General features: G+C 37.3%; 1 protein-coding gene across 3 annotated transcripts in view; it reads right to left on the bottom strand.

The window, feature by feature from the left end:
- Positions 1-321: 321 nt before the first annotated feature.
- TAOK1 (TAO kinase 1) overlaps positions 322-16,235 on the bottom strand; it is a 144,526-nt gene continuing 128,612 nt past the window's right edge. For all 3 annotated transcript variants that reach the window (XM_007076068.3, XM_042967076.1, XM_042967077.1), the window contains one exon: positions 322-9,668. In XM_007076068.3, coding sequence (XP_007076130.1) covers positions 9,207-9,668 — 462 coding nt within the window. In that variant the 3' untranslated portion in view covers positions 322-9,206. The remainder of the gene's footprint in view (positions 9,669-16,235) is intronic.

Genomic DNA, 16,235 nt, shown 5'->3' on the forward strand with positions numbered 1-16,235 from the left:
GTGGTGGGAGGAGCTGCAGTTACACAGACTAGAACATGGGTCTGTATAAAACCGCAGAACCTGCACTGAACCACCAGAACCTAAATGAGGACCACCTCACACCCACAACACAATCAGCGACTTCAATCTCTGGGCAAAGAGAATCTGAGGCCATTAGACTGGAGGGTTTATGTCTGTATCAGGGAGTTCACTCTTCCCTGTATCTTACACATTTTTGTAATAGCCCCAACATCTAGCACTGTGCCTGAGATTAACAGTCACTTAATTGAAATATACTTTATCTTTTGGAAATAAAATTACTTTAAAAAACTAAGCAGAGACTCTGTGTACTAAAATTACTTTATTACAGTTGATTTTTTTTTAAACATTTCCTTTGCTATGATACAAAGGATACTTACAAACAAAATATTACATATGACCTTGTTTTCGCTCTTATGTTCTGACAACTTGGTAACAGCTTTAAATGCACAATCTATACAATTAATACAGGTTATATATGAACTATAAGGTATGTTGAACCAGAAGAATACTGACAATATACTGTACAATAAGCCTTACCAGTTAGTGCTGCGGACCATTTCTACCAAAAGGAAAATGCACATCTGTACAGTCACCTTTACCAGCTGGTGCTGACAGTGAGGGAGAGGCTTCTTCCCCATTGCAACCCTTGATAAGCCTCCACTGTGGGCATCTGTTTGGTCCGAAAATTGAGAGGACTGTGTATATTTAAAATTAGTCATCAGTAAAGTGGCAGAACATCACTTTCAACATGATAATCTCTCACCAAAAAATCAGTCCTAGTTTTAAAAGACCACAAGTCCTTTGTCTACCGCGAAAACCCTACAGGCTCAAGGGCTTTGGGAGATGAGAAGATGAAGGCTGCCAAAAAAGGAGGCAAGAAACCAAGCCAAAATCTAGGTCTTGCAAAATCATCATTTTTCCCTTCACCAAAGGGAAGTAGAAATGTACAAATTCATTGATGAACCTCAATGATAACATATCAGTTAGCTGATAACCCTCATTTTATCTGGACCCCTGACTTGTGGGAATAACGGAAAGAGATCGTGAATAATATAAACCACTTTTAGAAAAGAACTTCTTGCTTAGTTAACATATTCCCTTTAGCCACCAGAGCTGGTCCTGGGCCATTACAGGTGTGCATTCATCTCTCAATGGTCTACTCGGAAATGATAAGGTTACAGCTTTTTTTCTTTTCTTTTTTCTTTTTTAAATAAAAAAGCAATTGACTGAAGCATTTTTCTTTTTCTTTTTTTTCTTTTTTTAGGTAAATAGCAAAAATAAAAATAAAAACCAACCCTGGCATTTGCACAAATGATGCAAATGGAGCGATGTGGCCTGTAAGGTAAGGGGTTAGTAGAAAGGAAGAGAGAAGTGAAGGAAATTCAGAGAAAACGATGTATTTTAACTTTTCTTAAAAATTTCTACAATACATGTGCAAAAAAATCATGCTGGTTGAGGAAAACAAAGGGAAATGAGTATATAAAACTAAAAACATAAATAATATGTTTGGATGACTGGTGAAAGCAGAAACCAACCTGGGTTACCAAAAGGATTATACATTCAAGATGCTCTTAAACCCAGTGGGATAACTTATGTTAAAACTGTGTTAATAGTTACGTTAAAAATCTCAAGTTTGTTTTTAAATCTTCACAATACAAGCAAAGCTGTTTTAAAATATACACTATACATATTTCTCAAAGTCTCTCCAACCTCATTAATGCGCATTAGGCTTTTTCATACACTAAAACAAGGGGGTTCTGAAAGCTAGGTTGCTCAGAGTAACCCATCCATTATTTAAATGTTCATTTTAAGTTTTAAATGGGTTAAAAATTTTAGCAGACTTACATAAATAGGATTTAGCAACACAAGTGTTAATTTAAAAAACTCTAAAGCATTTACAAATTATCTGGTTGGAACAGTCTGGGAAACGTATGTGCACTATTACTTTAAAATGTTATTTACATCAGACCATTGCTTTTGTAAAAATTTCTCTAAAAGATAAAAAACAAAACTCAATAAATTTGGAGCATTAACCTATTCTAACCTAGCACAGAAGGATCATAAAAGGAAAGGTAAAATACGAAGAAAATTATCTTCTAATAGAAACCCCACATATCCTCTCCACTTGGATTTTGCCCTATGAAACCACCTGCAACTCCTAATAGGCTCATATATCAAGTGTCAAGATAATGTGGTAAAATATCTTGTCAGATAAATTACTGGCCTCAAGTGGACTTTTTAAAAAAATTCTTCCACCTTGTGTCTCTGGCTTGGATTATTTTAGGACACATACATGTAATTAATTGGAGGGGCACTCTAAGTAGGCACAATTCCCATTTAATGTGGAAGAAAATGTGTAACACATAAAATGTTAGGGAGAAGGGTGGTGGTTTCTTTGATATTATGAAATGCAAGGAAGCACATTTGGAATGGGCACCAAAAAAGAGCTATCTGGCAACACACCAGGGGCAGCCAACATCTTAATAAACTAAATATAGTTGTCTATGACAACAAGGGGGTTAGAAGGGTCCAGGACACCCCTCTCCCACTGTTTGATATGTGCCAAATAGTCACATGGACCAGCCAGAATCTGAAAACATTAAGCAGTTACATCTTTTTAAATCACGTAATTCACTCCATGACCATGTGCAACTTATAGTAACAATAATGTTCATGCTGAGGCAATGTACTTGAGGGCTCAGAAAAAGCAAAATGTGCCACTGAGAGAAACCTGTTCCCATACAACTGGTTTTCATGCTTTCAAGTGGCCCTAATATACCTTTGAAGCTAAGCCAAGCCATGCAAAAGCAAAGAGTACACACTTTTCATTAACATTGGTATCTCATTTTGCTAAACTCCACTGACCTCAGAGTTGCCACTGAAACATATCAGTACTGAATGCATACAAACGACGGTTCACGGGTTTTTTAAAATGCATTTCCCTCGTCTATATTTACCAGCCTGTAATACCTTAGGCTACAAGGCATTTCAGAGAAAGGTTTAGTGGGGATAATGACAAAGGAACATATGCAATTCTGGAAATAGAAAAATACTCCAGAAATGGGATCAATGTGCCAGCAATTCACATAGTTCATTTCACTGAAAATTCAGCTACAGAGCCCAATAAACAGTTCCAAGCCATAATGTTATCACCTGCATAATTTACATAAACATTAAAACTCTTGCACTTTATAGACAAAACACACGTCTGTAAACATGGCCACTGGGGAGGGAGGCTCCCTACCTCATTCATGATCGAAAACATGTAATCATTATATTAAATAAAATGACTTTGCTTCAAAAGATGTAAAACCTGACCGATTAAGCTTCACTTTCCCCTGTTCAACAACAGTTAAGCATTAATTCTAAAAATGTCACCTAGGATGGTTTCAGGATTAGATGCTAGGACCACAACTGGCAATGACAGCAACTCCTCTCTAGCTGGCACAGACTTATAAACTTTAGTACAAAAACAAAAAAATACAGAAACTAGGTCAATTTGTTAGCTACATATTTACAGATAATTACATGATTTTTCACTCATAATTGCTAAAAACTATGAGTGAAAAGGAAACTGTGCAGGCTGAATTACCCGTACTTGGGGGGGGAGGGGAGGGCTCCTTGGGCATCAAGACACCCTTTTCATTCATTCAGAAATCTCATCTTCTCTCCACTTTTCCATGGCAAACTACCTACAGATGTCCAGGTTGGTATATCCAGTGGGCATCCTGTTTCAGAGAGGATTCACTTTTTTCTACATTAAAGAAGAATTTCTTGTATATTTAAAATAAAAAAATAAACCCGACACAGACAGACACATACATACATGCAAAAAAAAATCTCTCCGCAACTTCAAAAAGTTAGGATTGCTGGAAAACAGTTAACAGTGATGGTGACATAGGAAATGGCTCCCCAGTTTTAATTCTCCGCCTGTATTTTCTTTAAAGATATCTATTTTTGGGTGGGTGGGAGGGAAGTGCAAGTTTAAGAAACCCACAAGAGGCAGATAAGGTGCATATTAATTTATATTTCTTGTAATCTGAAGACTGTCATTAGGCCAAACGGGTTCTCTTCCTTTGTGAGTGAAATTTTGGAAATTTGAATATAAACGAGGGAAAACTTAGACTTTCAAGGGGGCTACCGGAATTCAGCAGAAAAATATAAATGCACAATAACGGAAGAGTTCTCAGCTTCACTTTCTTTTTCTAGACAATATTTAAATAAAACTTACTTCCTTACAAATTAATAGTCATTTCCAATGCAGACCTATTGTGGTGATTTCATAAAAGTGCAGACAACATGACCACACACACAGCAAGACAGACTTCAATCAGTAGTCCTTGCATACAAGAGGCAAGTCTGCTAAGTGTACAGCACAGCCTTCATCCTTTAGGGAATCTGAGGATGGGAAATTTCCAGTTCTCAACTTAAGAGTAAGTGAGCGCCTTCTCAAAGGCAATGCTACAACCTCAGGGGCACTATCATGTTAGGTGAGGGAAAAGAAGAGAGACTTTGTCTCTCTTTAATAATGATCTGTATTTTGGTAAGCAGCTCAGAGATGACAGCCCAAGTTTTGGCTTTGTTCCTTAGAGAAGGTAGTTTTCTATCTAAGAAACAAGAACCTCTTCTTCCATCATTATAGGAGATTCACACTTCTATACCTTAAATATATTATTTTCTGACTTGAATACACACTACACACTTCACATTGTAAGCATGGGACAGAATGCAGGACCATATAAACCTCCCAGGAAAGGGTTGCTGTGTTGGGCCAAATCTGTGCTTGAATAGTAGTGGCTCAGAAGAGCTGGAAGGTGCATGAAGAACTTAACTATTGGCAAGCAAGAAGAGGCAGCTCAAGGGAGAAAGCCCCACACCAATACCATATCCTTCTCTCCCAGTGGCCATTTCCTGTTGATCTCACCGTTTAGGAGAACCTTAGATGCTTTAGCAGTAATTCCTTTCTTGGCTGTTTTGGTCCTTAGCAAAATGTGTAAGTGTTAGTATCAACGGAGTAAAAAGAGCAGGAGGATCAATGGCATCACTACTAAGAAATACACTGAGATCGCGCACATGGAGACTGTGACTTTTCATCATCTTGGCAGAGGAATCACCACCAGTGTTTGTAATTTCCACGGTTCATTTCTCTCTGCACCACTTATCGTTTATTGCATCACAACACAAACTCACAGAGACACTAACTGGCTCCTCCCCTGGCATTATTTTACTGCATTGCAACTTATGGTTCCACATTTACTTAACTTTCTTTCCACCCACACAAGTGCTAAGAAGGGAGTAAAAAAGAAAAGATTGCATCTAATGACCACCTTCTCATAAATATCAACCCAGAATACTCATTCTTAAGAAACACATGCATTCTTGCCTTAACTGAGGACTGAAATAACAAAATAACAGAACCTTAAGCACCCTGATGGAAATGTACAGTATGAATTACATCCATCTATCTATACACACATATAGACACTCATATGTATATACAGTATATACATACAAATGATAATAACTATACCAAAATGTGCATATTTAACACAGTTTTAAAAAGCCAGTAGATCATGGTATAATACAATTTATTTCCACTAGTGAATGGCACAAATGGAGAAATGCAAAGGAGGTGTTTCAAGTACAATAGTCATTTTTTCACAGGTGAAAATAAACAGTATTATTCCAGTGTCCAACACAATGTATTCTATAAAAGTTTAAAATGCCAGACATTTAGTACTTAAAGAAGTAGAAAGTTACTAAAGTCAGCCTTACGGTCTGAGAAAGATACTCATAGAGTTTTCAATTTGGGGATGGGGGGTGAGGAAAAATAGGGAGGAGTGTCAAGGACAGTTTTAGTGTACTGAATGGTCTTGATGTCTAGGCAGCTGAAAATCATAATGACTTTGCTAAAAAGTTCAATTTATCAATAAACCCTTGGCTTTGGGTACCAAGCATATTATACCTGTGGGGTGGTTCAAACGCAGGACTATTCATTTCTAGGCATAGAAAGGACTAAAAGGACTGGCAGCTCTAAATAAAAACAATATAAACACATTTTCCAGCTAACATTCTCTATATCATGAAAATACTTTCAGATCCTACAATTTGGGGTTAGAGCTAACTTTAATAAGAAGAGAAAAAGTATGTGCAAAAGGAAGGAAACCCAATTAGGAATAATATATTTCAAGGTATGAGGTTTTGCATTTTTAAAATGCTAACTTAAAAAATGGGAGAGACAGTGAACACAAGAAACTTTTTACTGCCAAGCTCTGGATACCAGATATAGCATTTACAATGTTCTGATATGCTGGACAAATTTCCCATACTTTTTATTTTCTTAAATACATATATACCAAGTGAACACCAACACTGGGGAGGAGGTAGTATTAATTTGATCAAATGTTGACATTTGTACACTGACTCAGAAAGTGCCTGCTTCTTTCTTTAGGATCTCTCAAAACTTTTCATATTTTCCTGCTACAAGCTTTACTCTTTGATGATTCCTACCATGTATGAGATTCCTCAGAAGTCAGATCACACAAACCAATTAAGTGAAATTATTTTTGCAAACTATAAATATTTTAATTAAATTAACTTAATGGAATAATCCAGGTATAGTCATGACCTACATGAAAAACTGGCTGTCATGCAATTCAATCAGATAGATACAAAGCCCTACTGGACAGACATGCGGAGTCAGTACTCAATCACGATTTTAAAAGTATATATGAACTCAGTAACTCGATTTGACTAAGTCCACAAGTAGACTCTAGCATGTATCACGGGTAGTATTTTGGATTTTAAAGAGTTTCGTACGCAAAACTGATCTGCTTCCATATTCCACCCCCTCCAGTAGTACAGATTGGCCAGACTGAATGACAGTTTTTTGAAATATATAAAATTCCATTACATTTTTGGACATTTAATTAATTCTAAAGAGCTCTCCTATCATTTTCCTCCAAACAGGTATATATCTCAGTTTGTCTGAAATACGGTAATATTTTAATGCCAGAAAAGAGAGATTCAGAAAATCAGAAGCCCCTTTCATTAGATAGGACAAGTGCATGTTATGTTCACCTAATAACTAGTGATCGTGAGCATGGTCAAAAGGACAATGTATCATAGTGTTATCTGAAACACTGCCTAAACTGAGTGTGAATTCTACTGTTACCTTGGTTTTTTAAAAATTTACATTAAAATATTAATTTTTCTTCCAGTTACCTTTCAATGAATGCCAGAAACTCCTAAAGGGGAGGCTTCATGGAGATTGGGCTGACATACCTGGGGAAGACTTAAATTTGGTTGAGAAAAACCAAGATTTCAACAGTGATAGATTACTGTTTGGTCATCACTCAGGTCTAGGTGTCACTGAGACTTAGGGAATTCTAACTTGGAGCCCTCTGACCACATGAAAATGAGGACCCAGAGTTAGTAGCAAGGGTTCTTCAAGACAACTGGGGAGGGGGCAGGGCAATAACTTGTAAGAAACTCTGATCTGTCACTGGGAAGGACATTTTTTTTCCTTCAAGTCATACTCATAGCTCCTTAACCACCTTCAACTCAATTTCCACACTGGGTGTGGAATGCCAAGGAACATCTGACTTTTAGCGTTGGGTTGATCCTTCATTGCAAAACATAAAACAAAACAAAACATGCCCCTCTCTGGGGAAAAAAAAAGTTAGCTTTCATTAAGAGATTCCCTGACCACTATAACTTACTTAACCTTTTTTTTTGTCTTTTTTAATTTGCCAAACTTGATAGTTCCTTTTCAGTAGTACTTTAGCACTGAGGCTAGAGACTTCTGGAAGTGGTGTTTCCTACTGTGTGATGTTAACATGATGCCAAATGGTCACTAAGTCTCAAGGAACTAAAAGTTTGTAAAGTATTGCAGCAACAAAAATAGCCAAAAAAAAAAAAAAAAAAGAAAAAGAAAAAAGAAAAGAGAGAGAGAGAGAGAGAGAGAGAGAGAGAGAGAGAGACAAAAGAAAAAAAAAGGACCTGCACATACAGCAAAATCTACAGTGGTGATGAGGATTAGTCAGCAGCTGGTAAAGTCATTGGCTCAGTGACTCCTGGTTCACTATGGCAACTAAATATTTAAATAATTGGCTATTCTACTTGTAAACAGGAAATCCCATAAGCCAAAAGGGGGAGGATAATCAAATTATGTCTATGTAGTGTAATGAGAATTCCAATGGATGGCAGTTTGCAAATATGGCATCCTTCAAATACCTCTGGCATTTGATTTGTATTGGCTATATGTCTGTTTTTGTACAAAGTAAAAGTACTGTTTGGGGTCTTGGGAGTTATAGAGCTTAGCTAGGATGAGATATCACAGTAAAAGCAATAAAACATTAGGATATATAGGCTTCATCTCCTCACTCTGCTGCTGAACATACCCACCACATGAACTTTCAGGGGCCTCTCTCACCTTCCAGTCTCCCCTTTGAAGGCTCACAGGTTTGTTGATGCAATTTCCACACAACTTGTGATCTCCTGAAGCACCTCCATCTCACCATGCCACAAAGAAGGCACAATTGAACGGACAAAACAAAAACAAAAACTGACAAACCTATGCAGCATTCAGAAAAAGAACTAAGTTGTTTTCTACTCTCTGTAAAAGTCAATGCAACCCTTTAGTGTTCGTGAATTTCTACTCTTTTACTCCAAATGAGGCCGAGAAGTCAGACCAATTTAATAAAGAAAATACACTGGTGAGGGGATACAGGTGTGTTTCAATAATCACTTGGTTCAACATATGCTGCCTGCCTGCTGTGAGTGGCTCATAAGAATTTGGGGTGTGGGGAAGGCTTTAGATCTTTTCACAAATTTCTTAGAATACAGTAGCCCCAAAGTGATGACTCACGCCACTATGCTGTATTCTATTTTTGCAGTGTTCAAAAATTACCCCCAATCTAGCCAATTTCTTTTTACATACACACAATTCCCCCTTTCAAAATTTTTCCAGAAGTTAAAGAACAAAACAAAACCCGGCAGCCAAATGCTATGACATCTCAATTAGTAAACACAAAACAGAATGCTTTACAAAAATGAATAAAATATACCATATGCACTCAGCGTCCACACTGTAGTACCCAAGTGAGGAGGCTGCTGTGATGATGTCTGTAGGCAGTTTCTTTTGGCAGACAGCTCCAGCGGAATTGCCACTCTCAATTATTAAGTTATGTATAAGACATGTGTGACCCATTGGATATTTGTGAAGTGACACTCGTGCTTCTGCTCATGCCCTGCTCTGTCCGTCCCCCAGAAGCTGTCCGCCTCAGAGCCTGAGGGCTATTGCGGACTCCCATACTGCTACCTCGGGGTACCCCTTGCATTGGCCCTGAAGGGTGACCCCATGGTTGGGGTCCACCTTGCATTGGATGGCCCCAAGCCTGTGGTGGGCCACCCATGGGATGACCCCAGTGAGGTCCTGGACCCCCAGTAGGATTATGAGACCAACCAGAAGCTCCCGGGTAGCTGTGGCTAAATGCCTCAGGGGAAAGATTGGAAAGGACCATGTTACTAAAACCTAGTCTCATGCTTTCAGAGTCAAAAGCTTCAATTTCTCTGGCTTGGCGCTCCAACAGACTTCTTATTCGTTCTGTGCGTTCATTCTGCAAAGCCAACATCTCTTCCTCAATCTGTTTGGGGTTGGGGAGGAAAGCAAAAAGAAAGGTGATTTATTTAAAAGAAAATCTATAAATTAAGGAAACAGTAATTACTCAGCTTTGAAGTGAATCATAAAATAGTTCATTCTGGCTATTTTTTTTTAAATTTTTTTTTTAAACATTTATTTATTTTTGAGACAGAGAGAGACAAGAGCATGAATGGGGGAAGGTCAGAGAGAGAGGGAGACACAGAATCCGAAACAGGCTCCAGGCTCTGAGCTGTCTGCACAGAGCCCAACGCGGGGCTCGAACTCACAGACCGCGAGATCATGACCTGAGCTGAAGTCGCATGCTCAACCGACTGAGCCACCCAGGCGCCCCTCATTCTGGCTATTTTATGGATGTACGTTTAAAGTTAAAAAAAATTTTTTTTTTAACATTTATTTATCCTTGAGGGAAAGAGAGAGTGTGAGTGGGGGAGGGGCAGAGAGAGAGGGAGACACAGAATCTGAAGCAGGCTTCAGGCTCCGAGCTGTCAGCACAGAGCCCGATGTGGGGCTTGAACTCACGAGCCGCGAGATCATGACCTGAGCTGAAGTCGGATGCCCAACTGACTGAGCTACCCTAAAGTTTTTTTGTTTTTTTTTTGAGAGTGCAAGCAAGCATGCATGTGAGTGGGGGAGGGACAGAAAGCAAGGGAGAGAGAATCCCAAGCAGGCTCCACGCTGTCAGCACAGAGCCCAATGCAGGGCTCGATCTCATGAGGTCATGGTGAGATCATGACCTGAGCTGAAACCAAGAGTCAGATTTTTAACCAACTGAGATACCCAGATGCCCTGCACACTTAAGAATTTAAAGAGATGTTGGGCACCTGGCTAGTTCAGTTTGAAGAGTATGTGATTCCTGATCTCAGGGTCATGAGTTCCGGACCCACACTGAATGTAGAGATTACTTAAAAATAAATAAATAAAAACTTAAAATTCTACAAAGAAATTAAAGAAATGTACTCTAGGAATCATGTACAACTTATTTTTTTTAATGTGTAAGATCAAGTTCTTTTTTAAAAATTAAATTAGGGGTGCCTGGGTGGTTTAGTCAGATAAGTGTCTGACTTCAGCTCAGGTAATGCCTTACGGTTCATGGGTTCAGCCTCGTGTTGGGCTCTGTGCTGACAGCTCAGAGACTGGAGCCTGTTGAATGTTGAATAAACATTCAAAAAACATTTTTTAATTAAATTAGATGATTTTATATTTAATATAGTTGATGTTACATTAGTTTCAGGTTAAAATCAAGTTCTTTTTTTTTTTTAATTTGGTTTTTAATGTTTATTTATTTTTGAGAGAGAGAGACAGAGTGTGAGCAGGGGAGAGGCAGAGAGAGGGAGATATAGAATCCAAAGCAGGCTCCAGGCTCTGACCTGTCAGCACAGAGCCCGATGCAGGCTCAAACTCATGAGCCATGAGATCATGACCTGAGCTAAAGTTGCACTTAACTGACTGAGCCACCCAGATGCCCCAAAGTCAAATTCTTAAAAGCAAAGGCAGGGGGGCCTGGCTGGCTCAGTTAGTACAGCAGGTGACTCTTGAGCTCAAGCCCCATGTTGGGTGCAGAGACTACTTTAAAAAAATAAATCAAGGTAATTATCATAAATGGCTATTAAATTCATTAGGTAAAAAAATGAATGAAAAAAAACGTGGGTAAGGGGAAACTAGCCCTATCAGACATCCCATAATGTCACTCTAATAAAATATGGTATTGGTGTGAAACAGATAATTAGTAAAATAGAATTAGAATGAAGATCTCAGTTTGCAGGCTTTTAATGCAAGACAAAAGCAGTACTTAATGGGAAAAAAATAATGGAAGCACAATTGGCTAATATCTAGAAGGAAGTGGAACCCCATCTTAATACCATATTCTAGACAGACCAAAACTTTAAGTGAACACAAACAAACCAAAAAACCTAAAAAGTTTTCATTAAAAAGTTAGAAGATTCTATGTAGCTAAAGATTCATAGCTGGGTAGCCATCATCATCAGTTCTGAAAAACTGGAAGGTATTACAAATAAAGATAGTTGGCTGTATAGGATTTTTTTTTAATATTAAAAAATACATAATAGTCAATAGATAATGAAAAAAAAAAGGTTGATAGAGAACTCTTGAATGATCAGATGGACAAAACCTGAACCCACTGATCAATATTAATATCATTTAAAAGTGAGACAACTAGACATTATGTATCTCTTGATGTGATGCAAAAGGAAGTACACAGTAACCCTTATGAAAATTACCTGCAAAATTTTTTGAAAGAAAAGAAAGTTTAAATATTATCATGCCTCCAGATTTAATTACCAGTTTACAGGAAATATGAAGTAAAGGAGACAGGAATACATTAAATGACACCACAAAAATGAAATAAGTCAAATTCATATGTGAGAATTCCTACAGAGTAAATGATCCAATCCTCAGTAAAAAAAAAAAGGGGGGGGGGCAGGAGTGGTTACAGACTAAAAGACTTAAAAGATAATTAACCAGAGGTGCCTGGATGGCTCAGTTGGTTAAGCAGTCAACTCTTGGTCTTGGCTCAGGTCATGATCTCACAGTTCAGGAGTTCAAATTCCATGTCTGGCTCTGCACTAGTGGCATAGAGCCTGCTTGGGATTCTGTCTCTCCCTCTCTCTGCCCCTCCCCTGCTCACTCTCTCTCTCTCTCTCTCTCGCTCTCGCTCTCTCTCTAAATAAATTTTAAAAACTTAAAAAAAAAAATTAACCAAATGCAATGTGTAGACTCTGTCTGGGCCCCAATCCAAATAAACCAACTTAAGACATTTTTGAGATAAAAGGGGAAACTTAGGCATGGACTGTGTATTAAACATTATTAAAATTTTATTATGAATTTTCTTAGATATCACAATGGAATTATCATTATGTTAAATTCAAAAAGTCTTTATCTATATTTAGGAGTCAAATGATGGTATGCTGAAATTTGCTTTAAAATACTCCAGACATTCTTCCCCACCTCCTGCCTCCACCACATAAAGCTGTGGGTGTGGAGCAGGGGGATAGATAAGAAAAAATTAGCAAAATATTAGTAACTGTTGAAGCTGGGTGGTGAGTACTGGGGGATTCCATTGTACTAATTCCTACTTGTGTATGTTTGAAAATTTCCATAAACAGTTTTTAAAAGATAAAAAGAGATAAAGGAGCATTAAATCAGATATCAAGGTATTTGATGATTTAAGCCAACAGTCACTTCTCTGCAGAACTTTAATTCAACAAATGTTTAGTTCTTATGTATCAAGTTTTCAGAAGTACCCTTTTTAAAGAATATGAAGTTTAGCATGGGAGACACATGCAAATACAAAATCTCAATAGAATGTGGTAAGACATAATAACGAATTTATAAGGTACAAAAATAAAAAGGGATGGAGTGATTCACTCTATAAGGGAGAGAGACGAGGGCAAAGTATTCTCAGAGGAGGTGGCAGAAACTGGATTCTGAAGGAAGAAAACAGATCTACCAGGAAGACAAAGGGGAGGAAAAGATATTTTCAGCAGAAGGAACACGTGTAAGGGCATGAGAAAATGATAAAATAATAATTATTATGGCCAGATGGATTCCAGTAAGAAGAGTATGAAAATTATTGAACATTCTAAGTACTAAAGTGTTACAAAGTTTTACAGTAAGCATCTCATACCAAGGCTGAAGAAGAATTTAAGATTACACATGAATGCTTTTTCTGAGGGAAAGACATCAAATTGTTAACTGTGGTGATTTGAATGGTGGGACTAAAGACATCTTAATTTCTATTTATGTTTTTCTAAAGTTGTCGTTTTTTTTTAAGTTTTTTTTTTTTAAGGTTTTATTTTTAAGTAATCTTTGCACCCAACATGGGGCTTGGACTCACACACAACCCCGAGATCAAGAGTCGCATGATCTACCGAGTCAGCCAGGTGCCCCTAAACTTGTCAAGTTTTAAGAAAAATGATTGTGAATTTGTAAAATAATTTTCCACTTTTACTCTCTTTATATAAAATACCCGATTCATATAGAATTTACATATCTCTAAGGATTCAAAGAACTTCAAATTTTTCTTTTAAATATTTTTATGTAAAACTTTCAAAAATCCATTTGCTAAAAGCATTTATTTTAATTCAAGGGATCTAATAAATGATGAGAATGTGCTAAGTATATAACTGATCCAGATGTCTTGCATATTATGAAGGAAACTCATGACAAAAGCATTAAACACACTGGAGTACCTGGGCAGCTCAGTTCATTAAGCATCTGACTCTTGGTCTCAGCTCAGGTCTTGATCTCACAGTCATGAGTTCAAGCCCCACACTGGGCTCTGTGCTGGGTGTGAAGCCTACTTAAAAATATATACGTATCTATGTGTCTGGCTGGGGTACAGCAACCAGATACATATATACATATATATTTTACACATTAATGTTTCTCAACCTTTTATCTAGTAAGCACAGTTTTAATTTTGATTAGTTTTGTCACTTAAACTCAGAACATTTTTCAACAAGATAAAAGTGAAAACTAAGATTTGTGATGGGCTATATTAATTCCCATTTCTTTTAAAAGATGTTAGTTATTTCTGAAAATTAGAAAGGTGGTTTCACTGGGTAGGTAAGAATCACCATAATTAAGACTTTTGAGAGGCTCTTCCAACCCATCTCCTTTGAAATTAAATGTGATTTTTATGTTCCACAAAGAAAGGTCCTATAAAATATTCCAATTGTCGATTCTTTTAAAAACTACTAACCATGTTGTTGGTGCTGTGACATACTGAGGGGTGCCTGGGTGGCTCAGTCAGTTGAACATCCAACTCTTGGTTTCCACTCAGGTCATGATCTCACAGTCATGAGATCGAGCCCCACGTCTGGCTCTGCACTGGGCGTGAAGCCTGCTTAAGATTCTCCCTCTCCTTCTGCCCTCCCCCTCAAAAAATTATAAAAACAAAAACAACAATAACAACAACAAAACAAACAAAAAAAACACCTACCAACCATGTTGTTGATGCTGTGAAATACTGAAAGAAAATTCAATGATAATAAAAAAGCCCATTTATACTTCAAAGACACTGCCACTTTTCATGCATGTCTAAAATTCACATGGAATTTAACATTTATAGTTATGTTATCTTGCTGTTTATGTAAAGGAAGAGCAAGAAAAGTTGTAATAAGACCTCATGTGAGTCAAGTGCAGCTTACATTGTTGGTGTCTCAACAACCTAAAGGAACAATTTTTGGTTCATTTGGAGGCTGAAAGCAATCTTCAAAGAGAATTGTTATTCATCTATGAACAACTCTGATTTCACCTCTATTTTCAGATGATGGTTTCTTATCTGTACAACCAGTAGGTACAAAGTGCAGAAAAATAGCTGTTAAAAATTTTCAAAGTTTTTGTAGAGAAGGTACATGGACTTGGTAGTTGCCAAATGACCCAACTACTTTATAGTCATGTGCTTCACTTGAAATGTAAACATTAGCCCTAAAAATCAAGCAGCAACTCAAAGCACTATTTATCACCCTATTGTTCTTTTATTATTAATACTAAAATATCATAAGCACTTTCCATTATCAAAGTGAATATTTTAAAAATAAAAAACAACCAATTGGGGCACCTGAGTGGCTCAGCTGGTTTAGTGTCTGACTCTTGATTTCGGCTCAGGTCATGACCTCACGGTTTGTGGGTTCGAGCCCTCATCGGGCTCTGCACTGACAGTGCTGAGCCTGCTTGGTTGGGATTTTCTATCTCCTTTCTCTCTCTGTCCCTCCCCCACTCGCTTGTGGGCACTCTCTCTCAAATAATAAAAAAAAAGAAGAATCAATCAAATCTCTGTATTAATATTGCCACTACTAGCATTCTTTCAATTCACTTTAAGTATAATTTGTCATTTTTATTTCATTCAACATATCATAAGCATTTCCCCATATTAATACTGTCTTTGTAGCCATCATTTAAATGGCTGAGTAAGAAGATTTCATTGGCTTGGTCATAATTACTTAATTATATCTCTATTTCAGATGGTTAAGTGTTTTATTTTTTTATTTTTTTCCCATGTTTTTATTTAAATTCCAATTAGTTAACATACAGTGTATTAGTTTCAGATGTAGGATTTAGTGATTTATCACAACACGTGCCATCCTTAATCCCCATCACCCATTTAATCCATCCTCCACCCCTGCCTGAGCCCCCATCCTTCCAGTAACCTAGATGGTTAGGTGTTTTAAACCATTATAAAGTATGTTATAGTGATAATTTTTATGCATATTCCCCCCTATATTTTGGATTTCTTTTTCTTAGACTAAACTCTTAAAATATTAAATACTTAACAATTCTAAAGCTCAACATATACATCCAAATTGCTTTTCAAAATGGACTAACAGTCCCCCTACGCAGTAGGAGCAGTACTCCTACGCAGCAGGAGAGTACCACTGCGTCTTTACCAGTGGGTACAGTTTTACACCAGGCTTTGCAGAACATGTAAACTTTGGTTCATATATTGAAATAAGACTGTACCTAAGTAAGATACTAATTAGCACTGTTTAACTCTCAACCACTAGGTGGAGCTATAAAAATACAAATATAT

This window comes from Panthera tigris, chromosome E1 (genome assembly GCF_018350195.1).
Source record: "Panthera tigris isolate Pti1 chromosome E1, P.tigris_Pti1_mat1.1, whole genome shotgun sequence".
Lineage (NCBI taxonomy): Eukaryota > Metazoa > Chordata > Mammalia > Carnivora > Felidae > Panthera > Panthera tigris.